Source organism: Cervus canadensis, chromosome 2 (genome assembly GCF_019320065.1).
Source record: "Cervus canadensis isolate Bull #8, Minnesota chromosome 2, ASM1932006v1, whole genome shotgun sequence".
Classification (NCBI taxonomy): domain Eukaryota; kingdom Metazoa; phylum Chordata; class Mammalia; order Artiodactyla; family Cervidae; genus Cervus; species Cervus canadensis.
The window spans coordinates 86,667,147-86,693,629 of NC_057387.1; the positions used below are offsets into that span (position 1 = coordinate 86,667,147).

Here is a 26,483-nt window from a genome sequence, read left to right on the forward strand (position 1 = left end):
GTGGAGGAGCTGGGACAGCAGCAGGAGGGAGGGCAGCTTCGGTGAGGACTGGAAGGGCCAGGCCTGACTCGGTGAGCTCACGCTGGGTGGAGGAGTGCTCACGCAGGAAGGGCCTGGCTTGGGGTTCAGCAGACTGGGTTCCAGGCCTGCTTGGGCACACCCAGTTCAGTGACCTGGGCAAGTACTTTTCTCGTCTGAGCTTCACTTTTTCTCATCTGCTGAGCAGAAAGAGTAAAAGCACACCTTTTGCCAAGTACTGGGCGTTACACGCCCCGCATTTGGCACTACACCTGTGTATCAGGCACACCTGATTATGCAATGCAGGCGTCTAAAAGCCGCTGAGCAGCGAAAGCGGTAACACCCAAAGGGCGCTCTGACCCACCCACCGGCGGGCGGCGCCGCGGATGGGAGGTGGCTGCGCCCCAGGCTTCTGAGTGCTGACCCTCGCCTCCCGCGCCGGTCTCGCTGGAGGGGCGCCCCCATCCAGTGCAGCCTTGGGGGCCAGGCCCGGGGAGTCACCGGGCAGCCATGGCGGAGCCCGTGGCCGCGGCCGAGGACCTGGACGCCCTCATCGACGACCTGGACTACCTCCCGGGCCACTTCCACCTGGAGATGCAGCTGAACTTCGAGCCGCGCTCGCCGGCCTCGCTCCGCGCCCGGGACCTGAAGCTGCAGCGGGAGGGACTGCTGCAGGAGCTGGAGCTGGCAGCCGCTCCGCAGCGCCCCGCCGTGCGCCACCTCCTGGGAGCCTTCGCCTTCTACCTGGAGGAGCTGGACGAGGCCCGCCAGAGCTTCCTCGAGGTGGCCCGCGAGGACCCGGGTAACCTCAACGCCTGGGCCAATCTGGCGCACGTGTACGGGCGGCTGGGGCAGGAGGAAGAGGAGGAGGCGTGCGCCGGGCAGCTGGCCGGCCTCATGGGCCTGGCGGGGGACCGCGGGGCAGCCGAGGACCCCAAGCTCCGCGCCGCGCGCTGCCTGGCGGAGCAGGGCTACGCGCACGGCTTCGACGTGGGCTGCGCCAGCCCAGAAGAGCGAGCGCGCGTGCTGGAGGCTGGCATCGCGCTCTACGACAGGGCGCTGGGCTACGCGCAGCAGGTGGGTGACGTCTCCAGGCTGGGAGAGCTGGGGTCGCGGCCCCTAGCGTCCACAGGGACGCCCATGGCCCCCACACTCTCCCCTGGCCCCGGCCCTTTGGCTTCCGGAATACCATACCAGTGTGCCTCTCTCCGCTTGAGTCCCAGACTGGGCTTGTAGCTTTTCTCTGCTGGGCTAGGGAGTGGACCCACATCCCAGCCGGTTAGCCTACCTAGGTTTCTTTGCTGGCAGTACCGCAAACTCAGCACACCAACTCACCCCTGTCATCTTGTCCCTCCAAGTACCTATCCCAGCACCTGTGTGGACCCACCTCGCTGTGAGGCACAGCTCTGCATCCCGCCGGAAACTGGCAGCATTCTTGACTCCTTTCTCCTCCTCACTCACCATCCCCATGCACTCAGACCCCAGATTCCAGCCACCTCCTCATTTCTCTGTGGCCTATCCACTCCTCTAATGCCTCCCTCGGCCAGCCCAGCCTCCATCATTCCCTGCCTGTACTAGTATGGTCGCCATCACCCTGCCTGGGTTTCTGCCCTCTGACTTGACCTTTCTGCCTCCACCCTGCTGCCTGTGTTCATGTTGCTCAATCTTTCTGGTCACATCCCTCAGCTGCTTACAACCCCCAGTGACTCCCCACTGCCTAGCAGATAAGTCCCAGGCTCTCTGGTGGGCACTGGAGACCCTCTGTGATCTTGCTCTCTGTCTTCCCTCTTCCAAGTTCCCCCTTCCAGCCAAGCTTTTGCCCTTGCTTCCTATGGGCCAGGTCTCCTTACAGCCCACCTTGGCACGTCTTCAGCCTCTTTCTGAAGTGCCCTTTGCTCCACCCTTGCCTGGAAGGTTCTCCTTGCTCTCAGACAGCCCCTCCACTGACTTTACCAGGCTGGGTTAGGATCCCCTTGGGGCTCCTATAGTGTTGCTCACACTGTCCATTTACAAGTCTGTCTCCCCAGCTCAACCTTGAGGTTTTGAGAGTAGGGATATCTGTCTGTAAACTCAATACCTGGCATGGTATCTGGACACAGCAGCACTCTCTTAAGTGAATGTCTGTGTGGCATAGGCCTGGCACTAAACAGACAAATACTGGGTATATTAGTTACCCATTGTTGTATAACAAACACCCTCTGAAATTTAGCAGCTTGAAAACAATAAGCACTGACGGTCTCAGAGTGTGTGTGCTCAAGAACCTAGGCATGGTTCAGCTAGGTGCCTCTAGGCTGCGGTCTCATCTGAAGGCTCGCTCAGCCTGGGGATGAGGGGATCTCCTTCCAAGTTCACACACTTGGCTGTTGGAAGAATTCAATTCCTCACTGGCTGTTGGTCAGAGACCTCCCACAGGTCCTTGCCTCATGGATATCCCATCATTTTTCTCTTCATCAGCCCCCATGCAAAGAGAGGGGGTTACACAGGGACATGAATACCAGGTGATGAGGATCACTGGGGGCCATCCCAAAGGCTGCTTGCATTAGATGGCTGACAGTGATGGAGAGGGACTTATCTTTCTGTTACAGAAGAGGAAACCACAGTTCAGAGAGGTACCATGACTTTTCCTTGAAGGCATAGCATAGGCAGGATTGAGTTGGTAATGATGACTTTTTTAAAACCGTGGTTTAGGCTTGTGACAGTTAAATGACAACAAGCTTTCACACATGAGTAGGATGGCTACATTCACAAAGCCTCTTCACACTCTCTTGAAACCTTTTCCACCAAAGCTTAAGAGGAAATGTGGAGTCAAGACCTCAGGGAGTGCTATGTGGGAAGCACGGGCTTGACTTAAGGGGAGTAGCGCAGGGTGGAGGTTAAGACGGTAGACGCTGAGTCAGACAATCCAGGTCCCAATCCCAGTCCTTCATGCTCTCACCTCTAATTGGTCTTTAGCATCACTGAGCTTCCCATTCTATGAACTGCAGATAATAATGGTACTTGTATCCTAGGATTCCTCATCTGTAAAACGGGGACATCATCATTTGGTAGATGTCATAAGTAAGAGCTGATGTTTGGAAAGCGCCTAGAATAGAGCCTGCACAGGGACAGCAGGATCACAGACAACCCCAGATCTCCTGTTTTAAAGCCTGAGTCTGAGGCCCTGAATGCCAGCTGCTCTCCAGGGAAGACTTGGCCAGCTTGGTATATTGTTGACTGTGGTCAGGGTCTCAGAGTGGGGCCTGAAGAGCCCTGGGCTGGGGCCAGGAGGCCTGGGTTCTCATCTCAGCTGCAGCCACCCACCTTGGGGCCTTCTCCTGTCTGGGCTGCAGACTGCGAAAGGGGAGTGGGAAGGGGGCACTGGATGGTCTCCAAGTTTCCTTCCTGCTCTCAGGAGGGGGCTCACTGGAGGAAGGCTTCCTGGAGGAGGTGGGGAGGGAGGTGGAGGTTTTGGGCATAGGAGTGGAATAAAGGCTGCCTCCTCCCTCCTGCTGCTGGTCTGCCCCACCATGGTGTGGTCACACCCTCCTCTTTAGGGACCACCAGAGAGAGTGGCAATCAGGGCCCTGCCCAATGCTTCAGGGAGGGAACTAATGTCTTCAGGTGGGAGGTGGCCGCCAGGCCCTGTGCCGTATCCTTGTGCCTGGCCCAGTGGCAGCTCCCCAGGTCTGCACAGAGTGGCTGTGGTCAGCCCCATCAATCCCAGGAGACAGTTGGGGATTTGGAGCCCTCCCTCCATTTCATCATCTGAGGATTAGGAGAGATCATGCTTATAAATGGGCTTTCCAAGTGGCGCTAGTGGTAAAGAACCCACCTTCCAATGCAGAAGACATAAGAGACACCAGTTCCATCCCTGGGTCAGGAAGATCCCCTGGAGGGAGGGCATGGTAACCCACTCCAATCTTAACCCACTCCAATATTCTTGCCTGGAGAATCCCATAGACAGAGGAGTCTGGTGGGCTACAGTCCAAAGAGTCGGACACAAATGAAGCAACTTACCATGCACGCATGCATGTGCTTATAAACTACCCACACAGAGCAGATGCTCAAGAAATAGTCACAATCTGGGAGACAATGATGATTCTGTATAGTTAGAGCAGAAGGCTTGAGTTAAAGCACCCAGCTCTTATTATTTTGCTGTGTGACTCTGGACAAGTCGCTTTTCATCTCTGGCCTCGTGTCTGCTTTATAAACGTTAAACAATAGTTTACTGTGATTATCCAATCAAATCATGGGGTAAAAGTGCCCATAAACTGGTAAATAATGGGCAAGTCTGAGACGCACATGTTCAGCCTCTTAACATTTATTGAGCACCTACTGTGTGCCAGGCCCTATCTTTAAGAACTCCTGCCTTTCAGAAGCTCATGGACAAAGGGAGGAGCAAACATTTGTTCCTTCATTAACTAGCCCTCTTGGAGCCCCGTCTCTGGGGGAGTGGTGCAAAGGGATGAGTCAGATGTGCCTGTGACTGGCTGAGGTCACAGGCATTGACTGCCTAGCCTGTGCCAGGTGACGGTCGTCTCTCAGGTCTGTACACCAGTTCAGTTCAGTTCAGTTGCTCAGTCGTGTCCGACTCTTTGCGACCCCATGGACTGCAGCACGCCAGGCCTCCCTGTCCATCACCAACTCCCAGAGTTTATTCAAACTCATGTCCGTTGAGTCGGTGATGCCATCCAACCATCTCATCCTCTGTCGTCCCCTTCTCCCCCTGCCCTCAATCTTTCCCAGCATCAGGGTCTTCTCAAATGAGTCAGTTCTTTGCATCAGGTGGCCAAAATATTGGAGTTTCAGCTTCAACATCAGTCCTTCCAATGAATACTCAGGACTGATTTCCTTTAGGATGGACTGGTTGGATCTCCTTGCAGTCCAAGGGACTCTCAAGAGTCTTCTCCAACACCACAGTTCAAAAGCATCAATTTTTCACCACTCAGCTTTTTTTATAGTCCAACTCTCACGTCCATACATGACTACTGGAAAAACCATAGCTTTGACTAGATGGGCCTTTGTTGGCAAAGTAATATCTCTGCTTTTTAATATGCTGTCTAGTTTGGTCATAACTTTTCTTTCCGGGAGCAAGCGTCTTTTAATTTCATGGCTGCAGTCACCATCTGCAGTGATTTTGGAGCCCAAGAAAGTAAAGTCTCTCACTGTTTCCATTGTTTCCCCATGTATTTTCCATGAAGTGATGGGACCAGATGCCATGATCTTAGTTTTCTGAATGTTGAGTTTTAAGCCAACTTTTTCACTCTCCTCTTTCACTTTCATCAGGAGGCTCTTTAGTTCTTAGCTTTATGTCGTAAGGGTGGTGTCATCTGCATATCTGAGGTTATTGATATTTCTCCTGGCAATCTTGATTCCAGTTTGTGCTTCATCCAGCCCAGCATTTCTCATGATGTACTCTGCATATAAGTTAAATAAGCAGGGTGACAATATGCAGCCTTGATGTACTCCTTTTCCTATTTGGAACCAGTCTGTTGTTCCATGTCCAGTTCTAACTGTTGCTTCCTGACCTGCATACAGATTTCTCAAGAGGCAGGTCAGGTGATCTGGTAATCCCATCTCTGTACACCAGAGACCATAGTTTCTGGACCAAAAACAGGACACCGCCCCCCCCCCCCCCCGCCCGAGGCTGGCAAAGGAAGTACACTTTGGGGACATCAAGACCCGTGTTGGAATCAACCAGGACCTGGCGAGTTGAGGTCCTGGGCATAGAGTGACAATAACTGAGCTTCAGAGAGGGCGCACTTCCTTTCCGTACAAGTGACTGGGGAGGCTTCTGGAAGAAGCAGGAGTGTTCTAGCAGGAATGGGGCGAGGGCACTCCTGGCAGGGGCGTGGTGCGTGCAAAGGTCCTTTGGTGACAGCTGAGCTGGAGCAGGGGGTGAGGCCTGGAAAGAGGGTGGCCGGAAGCTTCCCAGGGGGAGGACACGGTGGCCCTGCTGATGTGGACTCTGAAATCTGATTCCTGCCCTCCTCAGCTGCATTTCCTCTTTCCCCGCCCCTCCTTGGCCACTGTGCCTGTGGGAGGTTAGTTCCCAGACCAGAGATTGAACCCAGAGCCACTGCAGAAAAAGCACCAAGTCCTAACCACTGGACCGCCAGGGAATCCCTACTCTTACTTCCCAGGGACTCTAAACTACTCATATTTCTCCAAACATGCTGTGCTATTTCACATCTCCCAGTGCAGGAACTATTCCCTTTGCCTAGAAAGCAAGCTCCATTCATCAAAACCCAGCTCAAATTTCACCTCCGTGTTGAAACCTTCCTTTGTACGACGCACACTTTCACACAGTAATTAATATTCATGAATATTCTGCTTGAATATTCAGCATATTCAGCTTGCAGAAGAAGAATATTCTCCTCCTGGTGCCTTGCAGATTTTATCTTAGTCCTCACAAGATCCCTCTGATCCCATTCTACAGGTGTGGGAACTGAGGCATAGCAAGGCTAAGTAACCTGCCCGAGACTACAGAGCTAGTAAGTGGCAGTTGGGTTCATGCCGCTCTGTCTGATTCCAGAGCCTTTGCTGTTTCTGGAGAGGTCAGAGAAGTGGGGTGCAAGAAGGATAGTGCAGATGGCCAGTGGGGTGGGGAGGGGAGCCCCCCTGCAAGGGCTGCCTCCTGGAAATCTAGGGTGGGAATGTGCAGAACTGAAGAGAGGGTTGCCCTGTATGCAGGTGGGGGATAGGAAGGACGAGGGCAGAGGTGTCGTCAGCACTGGGCTGGCGAAGAAGTGGGGACCATGGAGCAGCAGCTGAGGAACCCATCATTGAGAGGGCTGCCACCCATAGGAGCCGTGACTGGGGCTCCAACCTGCCAGGTACGGCGGCTCTGAGAGATTCCTCACTATCCCAGGCAGGGAGGAGCCCCCCGGACCTCAAAGAATAAAGATCAGCCAAAGAACCAATGACAGCTGCTCGTCTAAAATTGCTACCTTATTTTAGAAAAATAATAGGAATTTTAAGACTAAAAAACTAAAAAACTTGTAACTAAAATTACAAGAGAAAATGTTATCAAAGTTAGTAATTCAGCCCATAATCCAAAAACAAGCAGCGTATCTGTGTGCAAGTGGGTGTCTGTGACTTCGCTCTCAGCCCTTCGTGCTCTCTCTTTCCTCATCCTCCAGTTACAAAAATATGACGAGGCAAATTGTTTTATCCGTCATTCCTCCCCCATCCGCCCTCCACACGCAATCCTCGATGGATTCTTGGTGGAGTCTTGAGGCTGAAGGGTGTTAAGAGCAAACCCTTTGGAGTTAGACAGATACAGTTTAAATTCTTCCTCCTTTACCCGATGGTTACGGGCAAGTCACTTCACTTTTCTGAGCCTCAGTTTCCTTATCTGCAAGCTGGGATTCTAACGTCATCTCATAGGGTTGCTATGAGGAGTAAGAGAGAGTACGCAGGACTCCAGGCAGAGTGCAGGTCATGGTGGGGCCCAGCCCCTCGCCTGCTGCCCCACCCCGGGTCCCCGTGGCCCCGGGCTTTGCTCCACAGGAGAGCTGTTCTCAGCCTCTGACTCATCACCGGGCAGTTTCTCTCTTGCCCCCAAGAGGGTGAGCCCTCTGTCTCTATCTGCCTCCCAGCGTCTGGCACAGGGTTGGACCTAAGAGGAATTTGTGACTGTTGCCAAATTTAATTTGGTTTTTTAGTCTTAAAATTCCTATTGTTTTTCTAAAATAAGGTAACAAACTTATTTTTCTCTGAAAACAAAATCTCTGTCCCAAGCTGACTCAGTTATGTGAATTCCTCCCCCTTTTCCTAGAATACTGGCGGCTTCACACACTCACCCACATGCACATACACACTCATGCAGATCTTTCATCCCTGCTTCTGGACCCGTGCTGGCTCCGGGTGGTAATAGGAACCAGCACGGCAGTGGGTGCCGGCGACCCAACCTGTGCACCAGCATGGAGCTGAGCTTTACATTCATCAGCAGTTTCATTTTAGCGCATCCGGCCTCACAGACACTGCCGCTGGGTGCTGGGACTCTGTCACGCAGAGGACAGAACAGGCTCGAGGTGACACACAGGCCATCCAGATTTCACCGGGCCAGCTGCGGCGGACAGGACGGAGCCAGTGCCAGGAGGCCCAGTAGCCAGCCTCACAAACAAAGGTGTGGGCATTCCACACTGTCGCCGCACCCAGCGGGTTGGGACCTAGCAGGAAGGGCCGAGAGGTCACTGCTGGTCAGCATCCAGGGTCCCTGGCGTGCACACAGCCACACACCCATACACACACCCACACGTCTGCCACCAGCAGGGAGGCACACACACACACACACACACACACACACACCCCTCTGCCACCATCAGGGAGGCACACACACACACACACACCCCTCTGCCACCATCAGGGAGACACACACACACACACACACAAACCCTTCTGCCACCATCAGGGAGGCACACACACGCACACACACACACACCCCTCTGCCACCAGCAGGGAGGCACACACACGCACACACACACACACCCCTCTGCCACCAGCAGGGAGGCGCGCACACACACACACACACACACCACCATCAGGGAGGCAAACACACACACGCACACACACACACCCCTCTGCCACCATCAGGGAGGCACACACACGCACACACACACACACCCCTCTGCCACCAGCAGGGAGGCACACACACACACAACAAACACCCTCTGCCACCTATCAGGACACACCACACAAACCCCCTGCCCCAGCAGGGAGACACACACACACACACACACACACACACACACCTCTGCCACCAGCAGGGAGGCACACACACACACACACACACACCCCTCTGCCACCAGCAGGGAGGCACACACCCCCCTCTGCCACCAGCAGGGAGGCAAACACACACACGCACACACACACAACCCTCTGCCACCATCAGGGAGGCACACACACGCACACACACACACACACATCTCTCTGCCACCATCAGGGAGACACACACACACACAAACCCTTCTGCCACCATCAGGGAGGCACACACCCCCCTCTGCCACCATCAGGGAGGCAAACACACACACGCACACACACAAACCCCTCTGCCACCATCAGGGAGGCACACACACGCACACACACACACACCCCTCTGCCACCAGCAGGGAGGCACACACACACACACACACACACACACACACCCCTCTGCCACCAGCAGGCACACACACGCACACACACACACACACACACCCCTCTGCCACCAGCAGGGAGGCGCACACACACACACACACACACCCCTCTGCCACCATCAGGGAGACACACACACACAAACCCCCTCTGCCACCTAGCAGGGAGACACACACACACACACACACACACACATACATCCCTCTGCCACCAGCAGGGAGGCACACACAGACACACACACACACCTCTGCCACCAGCAGGGAGGCACACACACACACACACACACACCCCTCTGCCACCAGCAGGGAGGCGCACACACACACACACACACACCTCTCTGCCATCATCAGGGAGACACACACACACACACCCCTCTGCCACCAGCAGGGAGGCACACACCCCCCTCTGCCACCATCAGGGAGGCAAACACACACACGCACACACACACAACCCTCTGCCACCATCAGGGAGGCAAACACACACACGCACACACACAAACCCCTCTGCCACCATCAGGGAGGCACACACACGCACACACACACCCCTCTGCCACCAGCAGGGAGGCGCACACACACACACACACACACACACCCCTCTGCCACCAGCAGGCACACACACGCACACACACACACACACACACCCCTCTGCCACCAGCAGGGAGGTGCACACACACACACACACACATACCCCTCTGCCACCAGCAGGGAGACACACACACACAAACCCCTCTGCCACCAGCAGGGAGACACACACACACACACACACACACACACACCCCTCTGCCACCAGCAGGGAGGCACACACACACATACACACACACCCCTCTGCCACCAGCAGGGAGGCACACACCCCCCTCTGCCACCAGCAGGGAGGCAAACACACACACGCACACACACATAACCCTCTGCCACCATCAGGGAGGCACACACACGCACACACACACACACACACATCTCTCTGCCACCATCAGGGAGACACACACACACACAAACCCTTCTGCCACCATCAGGGAGGCACACACCCCCCTCTGCCACCATCAGGGAGGCAAACACACACACGCACACACACAAACCCCTCTGCCACCATCAGGGAGGCACACACACGCACACACACACACACACACACACCCCTTTGCCACCAGCAGGCACACACACGCACACACACACACACACACCCCTCTGCCACCAGCAGGGAGGCGCACACACACCCCTCTGCCACCATCAGGGAGGCCAGGCCCAGGACCAGGGAACTCCTCAAGGAGCTCCCCTTCCCATAGGTTTCTGCCCCCCACAGCCCTGCCTCCCCCAGCCTCCCTTCCCACTCTCCCAGTCATCCCCCCCAGCAATGCAGCTGCCCGAGACCCTGGCGGCGGGGCCCACTGCCGCACACAGCCCTGCTGGTAGCTGCCGTCAGAGCAGTGCTGTGGGAGTCTGCGAGCCGCAGGACCCCCCGAGTGACCTGGGCCGGCTGTGCAACCGCTCTGGGTGTCCGTGTCTCCCTCTGTGAAATAGGCACAGTGGCACCAACCTGACGGGGGGTGTGGGAGGAGGTAACGGGGTCACAGGGAAGGCCAGCCCCAGCAAGCCTGGATGGATGTGGCCTGCTCATACTCAACCCCTGATGGGGCAGCCAAGACTCCTTCTAAGTGGGCACCCGCCCTCCTCTCTGCCTCCTCAGGCTTCCTCCTGTCCCTGAGCTCGCCCTCAGCTCTGCCCAGAGCCAGCTTTGGGAAAAGAACAATGAAATTGGCAGAAGACCCCACTAAGAGCCAGGGGTCAGGATTTGGGTTCCTGGCTTAGCCCTGCCTGACTGGCTATGCGAGGTGGGAAAGCCCTCCTCCATCACTGGACTGAAGTGGTGGCCGGGCTGATTTCAGGGACAGGAAGGGCTTTGAGAGCAGGAGGTGGGGGCAGAAACAAACCTCCTGGCAGAAGAAAACACATAAACACACAGAGGGGGAAGGAAACCACAGCCTGGGGAATGTCAAGAATGGTGTGTGTTTTGAGGACTTTAGAGTTGATCTCCAACTTTTGAGATCACGGGCAGGGTTTCTCCTCCCATGGTGCTTGCAAACACACATGCACACACACACACGTATGCCTACATTCATGGCTCCACAAATCTGAGTGATTTGATTTGGTTCCGGTAGAAAAGGAGCTGGATGACTGACACTAGACAATGAGCTAGAGACTGTGCACTCATGTGCTTTTCACAGATTATCTCACTTGAACCTCCTAGAAATGCTGGGGAATCAGAACTGTTATTAACCCCATTCTACAGATGAGCAAACTGAGGCTCCAAGATGTGTAGCAACTTGCTCACGGGCACACAGTCACGAGTGGCTGGCTGGAAATGGACTCAGGTCTCTCCGACATAAACCCCTGACTAAGGGACGGCTTTCCTGAGGCTCTGGCCCCAGCCTTCTGATGGCCTCGGTGCTGTAACAGCACTGTCTGAGTTTGCTGCTGGCTTCATTCCCTCTATTTCTGGCAGTCTGGAGAACTGGTTCTCCCCTCATTGATACAGGACCCCAGAGCCAAAGCTCCCTTTAGCATCATCTGACCCAACTGCCTTCTTTACAGGAGGAAAGACAGTGTGTGTTAAGGGCGCACACAGCCCAGACCCATGGGAGGAGTTGAGAAAATGCAGACATCATTGTTATTACCACAGAGGGCAGGAGCCTTCGTCAGATCCACCCAGTGCCAGAGTTGGGTTTGGACCCAGGACTAGACAGAGCCCCTTTTCTCTAGGGACCATGGACGAGAGAAATGGCTCTGGATCTAGGACCAGAAAAGGGGTGATGATGGGGAGCTACTGTCCATCTGCCCTGATCTTAAAATCCATGAAAACCATGCAGGGAACCCAGTCAGGGCTGAACAGGTAACTCACCTCCATGGCTCAGCACCCATCCCCCCTACCCCCTCTGCCCAGTCACGCCGGACCACTCTCACCCACACACCTGTGAGAGGCAAGACCAGTGGATCATCCGCGCTTGTAGATGTGGAAACTGAGGCCCAGGCCGGGCCGGTGGGCTTTCCCGGAACCCTGGGGGAGGTAGAGGCAGTGGGGGGCCGACTCCTATCCCCTCTGTCTACCCCACTGAGGCAGGAGCTGGGTGAGGAGGGACCTCACCTGCCCTACCTTTCTGGGGCAGGCTGCCTGGGAGCCACGTGGGGTGGGGGCGGGGCCTGTGTGCAGAGCCCAGAGGCTTGCTCTGTGTCGTCACCGAGGACATTCCAGTTGAGCAGGAAGAGCTTATTTCTGAGGCCTGCCACCTGCTGGCTTTTATTTCTGCAGCATCAGCCTCCACAGGGTCGGTGTGATGAGGTGGAAAGAACAGGGGCCCTGGAGGGAGGCAGGTCTGAGCTTGAATCCTGGTACTTTCCCCCCCGACCTGTGGGGCTGGCTGGGCAGCTCTTCTCCTCACCAGTAAAAGGAGGAGGATGTGTTCCCCCTTCTCAGTCTGCTGCACAGGTTCAGAGCCACGGTGCACGGATGTGCCCAGGGGACAGTCGATGGTCGAGAAATGTTCATCTCTTTCCTCCTTCCCATTGCCCCTCCCCTGAAAGAGAATTAGTCAGCTCTCAGGAACTGACTCTGAAACACAGATTACAAAGTCCTCAGGGGCAAAGTTTGAACTGCAAGGCAGACATTTTCCTTCAGAATCAATGGGGTCACAAAGAACTGAGCACAACTGAGCACACACACACACACACACACACACACAGCCTGTGCAAGCACATATAGATTAATAAGCCATTGGTACATTAAGACAGCTTCTATTGAAATCCCCTAAAATAGCTAAAGTGAAAGTCACGCAGTCCTGTCCGACTCTTTGCAACCCCATGGACTATACAGTCCACAGAATTCTCCAGGCCAGAATACTGAAGTGGGTAGCCTTTCCCTTCTCCAGGAGATTTTCCCAACCCAGGGATCGAACCCAGGTCTTCCACATTGCAGGCGGATTCTTTACCAGCTGAGCCCTACATTTCCTTCTTTGGGGGTCACCTTTTGAAGTAAATGGACTAGCCATCTGAGACCCATCCTTATATCTGCCAAGTTAGCACACACCTGCTTTGTAGGGTCTCATCCTAACCCTGATATTCACTACAGGTTCTGCCAGATCACCCACCTTTGTCGATTACCCACCCAGCTGTGGCAGCGTGGATCTTCAGGCTTCCCTGCAGATCACAACCGCTGATCCTTTTGCTCTGTTAAAAAGAGATACACTGGCCAGCCATTTTCACTTGGCTCTCCACGGTGTGAGAGTCTAGTGTAGTGTTTCTATCAAGTTCTCAGGTAATGCTGATGCTACTGTCACGAGACCCCGCTTTGAGAACCACTCATCTGGGGTAGTTAGATGCAGGGACTCTGGGGCTAAGCTGCTGGGTTCCCAGCTCTGCCACCATCTAGCAGGGCCACTTAGGGCCACAGGTGCCTCTTCTGTAAAATTGGGATAATTGTAGTCCTTACCTTCTTGATAACCCATGTAAATTTTGTGCCTCGTTTATAGTAAGTGCTCAATAAAATGCACTTTTATTCATATAGCAAAAAACCCAGCATTTCCAGGTTTCAGTCCAGGCTGTCACACTGGTCGTGTGTCTTTGAGGACATCATCTCACCTCAGTGTTCCCATCTGTACTAACAGGGTGATGATGACCCACTTTACATTCCACACAGGGCTTTCTGAGGATCACGTGGTATCTGCAATGAGTGCACTTTGTAAATGGTAAGCACCGCACAAAGAGTTGCAGCGAGGTGTTGGGGGTAACAACATGAACTTGAAGAAGGGGACCTAGCATGAAATGTCAGAAGAATCTGCCTCTGTGAGCCCATCTCTAAAATGAGGGAAATATTGGTGAGGGCCTCAGAGGAGCTGCGAAATGTCCTGAGAACCCTTGCCTGTGCCTCGCTCTCACCCTCAGCTAGTACCAGGATCTACCAAGCTACTGAAGGGCAGCGCTGGAGCCTGGGCCCTGCCTCGTCCCCTCCCACAGGTCTGCCACGGAGCAGCCACCGAACTTGAGCCCGTCCAGCTTGAAGCCTGGGCGGATTCTCCCACTGGCCAGCACCCCCTTGTAGACCCTGGAGCCCCCAGCTCAAGGGGTCCTGATGAGGATGAACAACAGAAAGGGTGGGGTGTCCTGCCCCAGCTCACCCGGGGCGGCCCTCAGTCAACATCTTCTCCCGGCAGAGGCCCTGTCAGCCCCCTCCCAGGCTGCCTCCAAATATATTGCCTCTGGGAGCCATCAACTCTGGAAGTGAATTCCTTGCAGCCATCAGAGGTTTCACAGCAACTTCATTCTCCAGGAGAGAGGAGGAATAGCCCCTCCCTTCTCCAGGAGGGGAGGGGGCAGTCAGAGGCCTGTTTAATTTAATTTAACGCACCATGGCTTGCCAGGTTGCCCCTGGTAACAGCTTCAGCTACTGCTTCAGTTACAACCAGAAGGATTTTTAAAGAGACAGCTCATTTTAGGACCAGAATTGCACTGCAGAGTGAATGGTCTCTCTACTAGGGATGGAGGTTTGGAACCCAAGCACAAGGAGGTCTCAAGCCAGGCCTGTTTATACCATAAACTCCACTTCTAATTTGCAACCCTATAAGCTGTCCTGCAAATGGTACCTGTGGAATCCGAGGAGGGGCTCCATTTGGAATTTATCAGAGAGATGTCACTCAGCTAGCTACTTCTCTGAAAATCACAGTTTTAGTCTTCAAGTAGAAGGGAAGAGAGTTAACATTCAGGAGTTGCCCCAGCAATTCAGGCACTTTGCCACTAGATGGTAGTATTGCTTACTTAGTGCAAACGATTACCAGGCTTAACTTATTCAAGACTATCCGAACAGTGGTAAAACCACTGGGTTTTAAGTCTGGATAGTAGCCAGCGTGTCACCCTGAGCAAGCTGCTTCACCTGTGGTCTCAATGTTCTCAGGGATATAATAATGGGATTGATCAAAACAACCGAATGCTGTTGACAAGGGTTGGGGCTAGGACTATGAGGGCATGAGTTTATGTCCCAACTCTGTCATGTACTAACTGTGTGATTTGGACACATGGCTTAATTCCTTGCATCTTGAATACCAAACAAGAGGGTAGCTATGACCCAGGGAGAGCCTGAGAATAGCACATTGCTCTTCAACCTTGGGGACCTGTGGACCCTACGGGGCATCCGAGGCCCTAGAAGCACAGTGGTGGGGGGGCTGTTAGAAAGTGGGGTAAGGCAGGATGGCTCTCGATGCCAGAGCCTGAGACCTCAACACCCCATCTAGAACTGAAATAGGGTAAAGCAGCCTCCCAGACACTCCTAACCCTGCACGTCTCTGACCCAAACCAGGAGAAAGGGGGCAGATATTTATGGATATTTGTGGAAGGCTGGGCACTGCCTCACAGTGCCCTTTCGCAGATAAGGATATAGCCTCTAAGGGGTAACACATCCAGCCAGGGCCACCCTGCTCTTGTGGTCAGGCCCGTTAGGCACCGAGCCCCTGCTCTGGGCACTGCAGGCCTCTCCTTGTCTAGTACAAATGCTCTCGCTGTGGTCGTGATTCCTTGTCAGGAGCCTGAAAAGGGGGGCGGGTTCTGTCTCCCCACCATGACTCAGCCTGGCCCACCTCAAAATGGGCATGAAACCAGAGGCTGTGGGATCATACCCACAGGCAGCCCGGGGGCCTGAAGCACACGTGCTTTGGTCCTTCGTGTGGACAGGTGCTGACCTGGTGTCAAGGTCCTTGGCCAGCTTGGCCATGAACCTGAGTCCCCTTCCCATGTCCCAGGTCTTGTGTAGGTACAGCAGGTTAAGGTTATCCGGCAGCCCATCCCAGCTTTTTGCTTTGGTCAGTATTCTCCACTGAGCTCTCATGGATGCCCCTTAATCCTTAGACCTGCCAGTCTCCCTTCTAGACAGCCCTGTTCCCAGCCAAAGCCCCCATACACATATTCCCACCTAAGTTAACAGGGTAACTTTCCAAGGTGATGTGGACGTAAAAACACACAGGGTCCTGGCACTCCCCAGCTCAAACCCTTGCTATGGCTCCCCATTGCCTTGCAGATGACTTCCTGGTTCTGAGCCTGGCATTTAGGGGCCCCTCCTGACGTGCCCCTGCTGGCTCCTCCCTTCGTCCCTTGTAACTGGGGTGCTGGTCACCCCAGGCTGCATGCAGCCCCTGACACACCTGCTCACTCATCTCTGAGTTTTTGCACAAATGTGCTCTCCATCTGATGTCCTCTCACTGTATCCACCTTGGCGGTTCCTACTTGTCCCTGAGAACTCTGCTCCAGCACGCCCTCCTCTGGAAGCTTTGGGGGTCCCCCTGGATCATGTAGGAAACCTCCTCCCACAGTCCCTGGTATTTCTTCTGCTCATTGTGTCTTGGTCTGGCTTTCCCGCCAGACCTGGCTTGGGCCTGGGCTCACACCTCTCTCCTATGGGCAATCACACCACTCACTGGCATCTAATCACAGGTCCCCTTTCCTCTCTTTCTCTGAACAGGTCGCCCCAGAACAGCCACCACCTAACTTGTCAGTGTTAGCTCCCCCCATGCCTCCATTCTAACTCACCATGCTCCAGGCTTCTCAACTGCCCACACATGTCCAGGCTGAGCCTCCATCTGGAATGCCCTTGTGCCCCACCCTCTGAAATACCACTCCAATTCAAGACCCACCTTATGGCCCACCCAGTGTGTGTGTGTGTTAGCCACTCAGCCGTGTCTGACTCTTTGCAACTCCATGGACGATAGCCCACCAGGCTCCTCTGTCCGTGGAATTCTCCAGGCAAGAACACTGGAGTGGGTTGCCATTCCCTTCTCCAGGGGATCTTCCCAACCCAGGGATTGAACCCGGGTCTCCTGCATTGTGGGCAGATTCTTCGTCCACCCTCTGTGAGACCTTCCTAGTCTTCTGGCTGGAACCGGCCTCCCCTTCCTGCTCCACTTGTCTGCATCCACCTCTTGGTCTTGATCAAAGTCTGCTCCATATTATAGCAATGGGTGAGCCAGTGTGATGAGAGGAGCAAGGGCTTTGGAGACTAACAAATGGGGTTCAAATCCCAGCTCTGACACTTGCATGCTGTGTGACCTTGGGCGAGTCATTCTACCTCTCTGAACCTCAGTCTATCCCTCTGTAAAATGGGAATGACACCTACCTCTTAGGTTGTGAGATTGAGATGATGGGTGTCAGATCCTGGCACGTGGCAGGTGCCCCTTCAAGCCCTGTTATTTATGCCTGAGTCTGTCTTCCAGGCAGGTTGTGAGTCCATCCAGGGTGCGGGTCCCATTCAGTGCCACAGCCCCATAAGCACCCAACACAGGGCCTCACACCAGAGATGCCCAGAAATGCTGGCTTGACTGAACACTTCGTTCCAACTACTGAGGGTTGGGGGTGGAGGCATAACAGGACCCTAAGCTGAGAAGACCACGGTGGGTAGGGGGTGGTGAGTGCAGAATGCAGCCTGGAAATCAACCACGGGAGATGAATGTGGAGGGAGGGGCCGGAGCCTGAGGCAGAGCTGCTGATATGCACTGGGGGTTTTATTGGTTTTCATTAAAATTCCTTCCAGAGGCTGGAGCAGCTACTCCCATAAATAACAGCATAAATATTTTATCTGGTGCCCAAGTCAGTCTAAATGCACAGCAAAGTTGGCAAGAATAACAATGGGAAACAAGTTTGATGGGGGGGACCCTGGGCTTCAGCTAAACTCACTCACATGCCCAGAGGGGCTTCTCAGGAAGGTGGAAGGCGAGAGATGGGGCCAAAGGGGAGATGCAGGTAGATGGCGGGGAAGAGAGAAGGTGACCAGTGGAGAGTGGGCCTTGTGGCCGGGGAACTGGGAGCCCAAGGGAGGGGAGGGGAGGAAATGGATCCCGCACCTGCTGTATGATGGACCCCTTGCTTGGGGCATTCACTCAGTTCATCTTGTCAAATCCTCTGTGGTCAGAGAAGTGAAGTGACTTGCCCAGGGTCACCCAGCCAGCCAATGGCAGAGCCAGGCAGGATTATGATCAAGAGTGTGCTTGCTGCTTCTTGGGGTTCAGGGAAAGCATAGGACTCTATGAACAATGTCCCCAGTGCCTCAATAGCAGCGGCACAAGCCATTCTCTGCTTCCCTAGATCCCGATGGAGGAGAAAAGGTGCTGGTACTTCACCATGGCAACGCTCTTCATCAGGTCAGGCTGGGGGTGGGGATGGGATGGTGGGGAGGGACGGGGGTTAGGGGGGAGGTGGGGCCTGGAACCCAGGGCGGAAATGGCTGAGCCCAGCTCCATGGCAAGGGCGCTCCTAGCTCCCCTCCCTGCCACTAGCCTGGGGAGGACTCGGGGCAACCTGGGGACCACTGGGAGGGTCCTGATCAGCCACATCCCCTTCTCTGGCACAGGTTAGATGGCATATTCCTGGAGCTGGGCAGCGAGGAGCAGAAGAGGCTGCCGGCCTTCAACCGCACGCTGGCCCTGCTGCAGCAGGTCCTCAAGTCCTCGGACCCCCACCCCCGAGGTCGGGCTCATGGGGTTGGGTGGGGGGGAATGGGAAGGGGTTAGGCTCTCACTGCACCCATGGCCAGCCCTGCCAGTCTTGTCGCGGTCCCCACCTCTAGTTCTGTTTCTCTCTCCCTCACCCTGTCCCCTCCACTCCCTCTTCCCCCTCAAGGCGCTCACACCCATCACCCAGTGAGCGTGCGCCTGCACATCACTCCAAGGGCACGTGTCCAGGCCTGTCTGTAACCCAGAGTGTGAGACAGAGAGCCTCCCATTTCAGCCTCTTGTCCCCATTTTGTGGCGGGAGAATGAAGGCCCTTCTGGAGACGGGTGGGGTCCCTGTCACACCAGGACCAGAGCTACAGAGCTGGGGGAGAGCTGGGGTCAGACAGCAGAAGGCACCTTCCGTGAGGGCCCCTAAGGGATGTAGAAAATGCAAAACAAGCCCTGAAATCTTCCTCCCTTCACTCGCAAGTCCCCTCCTTTGCTTCTCCTTCTCCCTGAGTGGCCCGCAGTGATTTCCGCCCCTGCCCCCCACCTTGTCCTCCCAGGGCTGACACTCCCCTCCCCTTCTCCTCCCTGAGATACCTCTCCCCCCGCCCCCCAGCTCTGGCCTGGTGCTACCTGGGGATGCTGCTGGAGAGGAAGGACACCTTCTCCACCACGCCCATGGGTATCCATGACTGCGGGTTTTCGGGAACTGACCCCCTGGACTGCTTTGGCAAGGTATGTGCCCCTGGTTACACTCACCCTCCAAACCTGGACGAAGCCTAACACCCCAGCCTCCTCTTCCTGGAACCCGCTGCTTCTCTGAGTTTCTCCCCACCTCCACGCCCTACTCAGGAAGTGCCCTTACTCCAGACCTTTCTCTCCATCCCAAACAAAAGCAAAATGAGTCAGACCCTCCCAATGCCTGGTCTGGCTTACCCCATTTTCCAGGCCTGTCTTCTAAGCTAGTTGCAATTTTCCAATGCTTTGGTCTCCTGATGCAAAGAACTGACTCATTGGAAAAGACCCTGATACTGGGAAAGATTGAAGGCAGGAGGAAAAGGGGATGACAGAGGATGAGATGGTTGGATGGCATCACCAACTTGATGGACATGAGTTTGAGCAAGCTTCGGGAGTTGGTAATGGACAGGGAAGCCTGGCGTGCTGTCGTCCATGGGGTCACAAAGAGTCAGACACAACTGAGTGACTGAACTGAACAGAACCCTCAGGCTTTTCCCCTTCACAGCCCCATGGCACAGTGGAAAGAAAATGAGCTTGGCACGGTGTGGATGCCAGCTCTGCTCACAGGCCCTGTGACCCTAAAACAAGTCACTTCCATCCATGAACCTCCTTATATGTTGATTATGTGATCTGTCCACCTTCTAGGATATTGAGAGACTCAAAGAAGGTAGTGGATGAAACTGTCTACTGTAAATTTTAAAGTGTTGTTCCAGCCTTATTCTTGACACCTCGTTTCGGTGGCGGTTTTCACACTGAGCTCAGGTTTTTAAGATTTTCCTGGAGGACAGGGACCCTGTGATTCTCATCCCCCTGTGCAGTCAGCATGATGCCCTTGGGCAGGTCCCTAGTGTTGGCTGGTGGGTGATGAGCAGTTTCTTGGTGAGAGATCTCAGAACAGAGTGGAGCATAAACTCTGGTTCATGTGCGCTTCAAGAGTTGTGTCTGATTTAACACACTGCCTTTGCCCCTCCTTGAGAACCTACTCTTTGTCGAGCACAAAGGTGGAAAGATGGGGCCCCTGCCCTGCAGGAGTTCACTGTCTCAGAGGCAGCAACATACACAAGGCAGAAGCTGTCAGTAACAGTACTGGGAATGGGCGAGTGCTTTGGCCCAGGTAGAAACACTGTGTGAGTTTGGGGGAGGTAGAGGCTGATTCTGGCCCCTCTTCCCACCTGCCCTGGAAAAATGAGGGAGCACACACTGATATGTCTGAGCAAGAGGGGTTGACCTGGGGTCTGGAGGGATTCACTGGACATGTCTATGAAAATGGCAGAGAACATAGCAGTGAGTCAGGCTCTTGGGAGTTGAGTGCCAATGAGTTGTACCCCAAAGTGTTGGGCACCATGATATGACTGAACTTAGAGCTGGAAGGTGGATGTGGGGGATGAAAACTTTGGGGTGATATGGCCCTACTTAGAGATGACATCCCAGTTCTAGCAAACAGCCAGACAGATGGTTTGCTCTTACCCTTGTCCCTTACCCAGGCCATCGAGATTGCCAAGGACCAACTTCCCATCCTTAATCGCCTAGCCAAAATCTTCCACTTCCTCGGAAAGCAGGATATGGCCATTGGCACCTGCAACATGGCCCTGGACGTCCTACGAGATCCAGAGCTCAACTGGCAGGCATACTGCACAAGGGCCAAGGTGAGTCAGCCTGCAGCTCTGCCTCATCCCGCCGTTGGGAATCAGAGAACAAGGGCCAAGGCCCTGTGGCCAGAGCTGGAGGTCAGGGAGCCCTCACGGTAGAAGGGAGCTTCGGTGACATCAAGGCTCACAGTTTGTGTTCTCTAAGATTATCAAGTGAGGGAATGAAGGAGCTTACCACCCACTGCTCATCCCTTCTACAGTGACCTGGCTAGCTACCTGCCAGCCCCCTCTCTGATTAGCCCCTCAGGCAGTCAGACTGACCTGGGTAGAATTCTGGCCTCTCCATTTATCACTGTGGGACCTGGGACAAGCAAGCCACTTACCCCTCCAGACCTCCATTCCCAAATCTGGAAGATACGGATCATAACATCTGTGTTAACAGGCTGTCAGAAGACTAAGTGAGGTAACATCTAAAGCAGGTGCCAGGAGCATGGGAGGTGCTTGTAGAAGGCAGAGGGTATACTGGAGGAAATCTGATGTCGTAAAGCAGGGCTCTGGCTCTCAAGACAGCTAGCCTTGGTTCAAATCCCACATCATCACTTACACTCTTGCCTAAATTCAGAGCCCCACTTTCTTCATCTATAAACAGGCTGAAGGTAATTGTACCTGCCTCACAAAGTTGTTATGAGGCTTAAATTAGATTCTGTGTGTAAAACTCAGTACTGAGCACATAGTAAGAGTTCATAAGTGGTTGATTACTACTATTAGGTTTATTTTTAACTGGCTCACTGGCTCTTAAGGCAGTCCACTATGGTCATTCAGCTCCACAGATTACTAATTTAACCAAGAGCTGCCTGCCTCTGGCTTCCCCACGCTGGTCTCAGATCTGCCCTCAGGAGTCCCCACAGAACGCACTGCTTGGGGGCAGAGACCTGGACCTCTGACTTTACTTTGCTCCAGGCTAGACAGCCTTATCTATTACCTTTCATGGGACATGAGGGCGAATCTCCTTCCTGGGTCTTGGTCCCATTGACATAACCATTTTGCCAGCTGTTACTAGTTAGGGTCTCTGCCTATAAGGCTCTTCTCTCAAATGTCCAATTGGCTTCCTCCCTCACTTTATGGTGGGCTTGAAAAGGCAGCTGCTAGCAGCTGTCTTCCTGAAAATGTCAGCCTCTCACCAACACATTGTGTCCTCCTGTGTTGGTTTATTTTTTCTTCTTAGCATTTATCATTCCCTAACATACTATGATGATATGTTTATTCCTAACATATGATGATTTATGTTTATTTCTCTCCCCCCACCAGCTAAAATACATGCTCCACGAGGGCAGGGAATTTTGTCATTTTGCTCTCTACTATATATCCTAGAACAGTACCTGGCACATAGCAGGCTCCTGATGATCTGTTGAATGAATGAATAAACTGAGCACCCACCAGTTGCTAGGTCCCGGCTAGAACATGTTCTCTCCATTGTCATGGTAACTCTCCAAGGAAGATCTTAGTGTACTGATTTTTCAGATGTGGAAAATGAGGCTCACAGAGGTTATGCAAGTAAAGAGGAGGAAGGGCTGGAATTCAGCCAAGTTCAACTGGCTCCAAAGCCAAAGATTCCCACCCCCACCTTATGAAGCTATCTTAGAACCAGAGCCTACTGATAGCTATAAAGTATTAATACCTTCAATGACAACAACCCCTTTTTCTTACTTCCTCTTTCTCCACCTCTTCCCTACCTCTCCTGAACCTCTAGATTTTCTAAATGCTCCAAACAGATGTGGGGGAAAAGGGAGGAAGTGGTGATGAAAGCAAGGGTCCGAAATCATTTGTAATTTGATGCTTGTAAGCTGGGGCCACCTGCCATTCTTCCCACACTACTTGCTTACACAGACCCTCACAAAATCGGTGCTGCCATCCTGTCTCAAATAACTCCCTCCCCTAGTCAGCTGTATCCCATCACCTGTTTATTTTTTCATTGCACTCATCACCACTTGAAGTGGTACCGTTTACTTGTTTATGATCATCATCCCTACTAGAATGTTAAGTTCTGCCAGGGCAGGGACCTCATCTATCTTATCACCACTGCACTCACTCCAGTACCTAGCACAGGCCTGGCATATGGTGGGCACTCAGGACATATTTGTTGAATGAATGAGTGAGAGAATGAATGAATGGCTCTTACTTCATCCAACCCCCTTCATTGCACAGAGAGGGGAACTAACACCCAGAAAGAGGCTGGTGCAAGCTGGCACAGGACCAAGACTTAACACTTCTGAGTCCCAGTCTCAGGGGCTTTCAACTGTACCACAGATACTCCCTGAGTTGCTGTTGAGGAAAAAAATACAGGCTTTATTGAGGACAGTAAGGAAGGCAGGGGTCCTGGCTTGGAGCATCTTCCCTCAGCTGACTCTTTGTGGGCAGATCCACATCAGAGCCTACCTGCACGACCTGGAGCGAGGCAAGCTGGGGCTTGGGGGCATGCCTGACAGGAACCACCTGGCCTGCGCCAAGGCCGACCTCGAGGAAGTGGTCAAGGTGTGCCCAGGCCTCAAGACCTACCTGGACATCGGCCAGGTAAGGCAGCCTCTTGGCTTGGGTAGTCAATGGCTTACTAAAAAAACCTGTGAACTCTGTGTCAGGCCAGGCCTGGGCAGTGAGGACACAGGGAGGCATGTGGAGGCATCCTTGTGCCTGATAACGGGTACCTGCCTCCTACAGCTACAGGGAGGGTTATAGACAGTGATGCACCAACAGGGTTCAGAACAGGGCCCAGTTCTTTCTCAGTGCTCAGAGAGCATGGGCCATTATTCTGTATCCTTCTGTGACTTCTGTGCAGAGGGAATTATTACCGAGAGGTTACAATATCTTTTGTGAGAGAAAACTGCGGCCCTGAGAGGGTCCCGCTCAAGGTTATATGGCCAAGATTGGTGGGGCTGGAGCTGGAATCAGAGCACTGTCTCCTTCTCCAGGAGAGGGAGACCAAACTTTGCGATGAATAATTGTCGAAGGAGGGAAGGGTGGGAATGACCGCATGGAATTTTTAAAACAGCAAGTTGTGGGAATGGAATGAAGGGGGAGCAGCGAGGGAGCCGGGGAGGAAGGCTCATGCCGCCGCCCCCGCCCCAGGTCTACTACTACATGGGCGTGGACGCCGTGCAGGAGCTGCTGGCGGTGGACGAGGCGGCGCTGAACCAGGCGCTGGTGTTCCTGGCCAAGGCCGGCGAGTCGGAGCTGGGCGCCACGCTGCCGGAGCTGCAGCTGCTGCGCGGCAAGTGCCTGCGCATCAAGGGCGAGGAGGCCAACGCGGCGGCTTGCTTCAAGCGCGCCGTGGAGCTGGACGACGCGGGCTGCAGCCACGCCGAGGGCTTCGGCTGCCTGCTCGAGGCGCTGCTGGCGCAGTGGAGCCAGGCGCAGCTCGGCGACGGCGAGGTGGGCCGCGAGGTGGACGTGTGGCTGCGGCGCGCCCAGAGCAAGTACCCGGCGGCGCGCCTGCGGCAGGAGCTGCAGCGCGTGTGGCGCGCGCACACGGACGAGGTGCTGGGGCTGGCCCGGGCCTTGGTGGCCCAGGGACGGCCGGCGCTGGTGCGGCTGCTCTTCGAGACCATGGAGCGCAAGGGCGACGGTGCGAGCTCCCTGCGGGACCGCCGCGCGTTCTCCTTCTGAGGGTCCCTCCGGCTCCCCTTCCCTCCCCACCGCTCGGAGATGGTTGGACCTGGTCCAGGCGCTGGAAACCGGCTCGCTGTGCCATAGGCTGGCGGGTAAGCGGAGCCCATCAGACTCTTCCGGGAGTTGGAATGGGGACCTGAGACACAAGGACAGTTGGACGTGTCCACGGAGGCAACAGGGCCTGATCCAGGAGCACAAGGGAGGCTGGCGGCAGACGCGAGGGGCCAGTGGGAAACTGCCAATGGGAAGGCCCAAATTGTGCAAATACGCAGAAAAATAGCATGGTGTCTCCCAAGAGCTACGGAAGATAATTGCCTCCATTTTGGCAGGTGCTCTAGTACCCAGGAGCCTGTTATTGGATTCTCGTGAGCCAGGCTCTAACCTTATAATAAGGCCCTCTCTACTTGGGTTGACTGGATTAGGTCTCAGGTCTGGCAGTGGGAGAAGTCGTGGCTAGAGCAGAGGGCACAGCTGCCAGCGCACGGATAAGGGCGGGAACGCAGTCTACACCTCGCTGCTCAGCGCTCTTTCCTGCCCTCTTCACAGTCTTCCAGCAGGCCACATTCTTGGCCAACTTGGTCTGAAAGACCCTCAAACTCCCTGAAATAGGGCCCATTGGTAGAACCTTCCCTTGACTTCTCTATTCTTGAGGGAATGTAAGAGCCCCACCCAAGGAAGTGCTGCCTGTGCTCAATCTCAAACCTTCTACCAGACACTGAAGAAAATCTTGGAATTTTACACTCTTGAAATCGAAGTCATAGAATCATAGATGTAGAATTTCATTGTCAAAGACTTCGGCTTTGATTATTAGCAAATCTGGGAATCACCAAGCTAGATTCTTATGGTCCTACTAACAAGAGCTAATTTAACCTAAAACTCTAAAAAAAACCGAGTTCTTTCCAGACTGCAAGAGTGTTGGTTGTATGTAATCGCAATGGCAAGAGCCCCCCACCCCCTGCCCCAACTCCCCGGCCCATAATGGTTTGTGATGTATTTTGCATTTCCTTCCCCTTCTTAAAAAAAAAAAAAAAGTTATGCTCACTGCTTTACTCATTTTTCTGACACTCAGACGGTAGCAGGGATAGGCCAGTCCCCCGCCTTACTTCTGTCCCCAGTGATAGGTGGAGAACAGACCGAGAAGTGTGGTCCCTAGAGATCTCTCATTCTGGGAAGACTGGAAGCCCTGGGAGGGAAGTGGCTTGCTCAGAGTCACACTCCCTAGCCTCCCCATCCTTTCCCTCCAACTTACTTACAGCACTTTTCAGGTTTGGAAAACTACTAATAAACTGATAACACTAAAGTATTAAGTGTTTATGTGTCACCTGTCACCCAGGGCACTCTGATATCCGTTGGCATAATGCTGTCATTCCAGGTGCCTGTGAAATCTTGAAAGTAAGGCCTCCCGAGGCCTCTGAGTTCCATCCCAGGGCTCATGAAGACTTCTTTCCCTCCTTCCTTCCTCTCCATTGCAGCAGAGTCCAGGAGGTGACTGGACAGCAGGCAGCACACACAGCCTGTCCACTTCTCCCGCATCACTTCTCTACCCGTGACTGTGACCTGTGACCTTCCCTAGGACAGATGGTGGTGGTTTAGTCGCTCAGTTGTGTTTGACTCTTGCAACCCCATGGATTGTAGTCCACCAGGCTCCTCTGTCCATGGGATTTTCCAGGCAAGAATACTGGAGTGGATTGCCGTTTCCTTCTCCAGGAGATCTTCCCAACCCAGGGATCAAACCTGGGTCTCCTGCATTGCAGGCATATTCTTTACCAACTGAGCCACCAGGGAAGACAGGAACCCATCTCTTTCTTCTCCTACTTCCCAGACAAACAAACTGAATTCAAGGTGGTTTGCTGGTAAAGCTGGGAAGCTGGTGAGGTTTGTTGCCTCCACCAGGCTTCCCAGTT

At 54.1% G+C, this 26,483-nt stretch overlaps 1 protein-coding gene across 1 annotated transcript; it reads left to right on the top strand.

The window, feature by feature from the left end:
* Positions 1-363: 363 nt before the first annotated feature.
* On the top strand, positions 364-26,274 carry TTC22 (tetratricopeptide repeat domain 22). Its single transcript, XM_043461199.1, has 7 exons — positions 364-1,095; positions 18,237-18,292; positions 18,502-18,617; positions 19,206-19,324; positions 20,812-20,973; positions 23,335-23,487; positions 24,040-26,274. Exons 1-7 carry the CDS (start codon positions 529-531, stop codon positions 24,574-24,576), a joined length of 1,710 nt encoding a protein of 569 aa, XP_043317134.1. The 5' UTR covers positions 364-528; the 3' UTR covers positions 24,577-26,274.
* Positions 26,275-26,483: the final 209 nt, after the last annotated feature.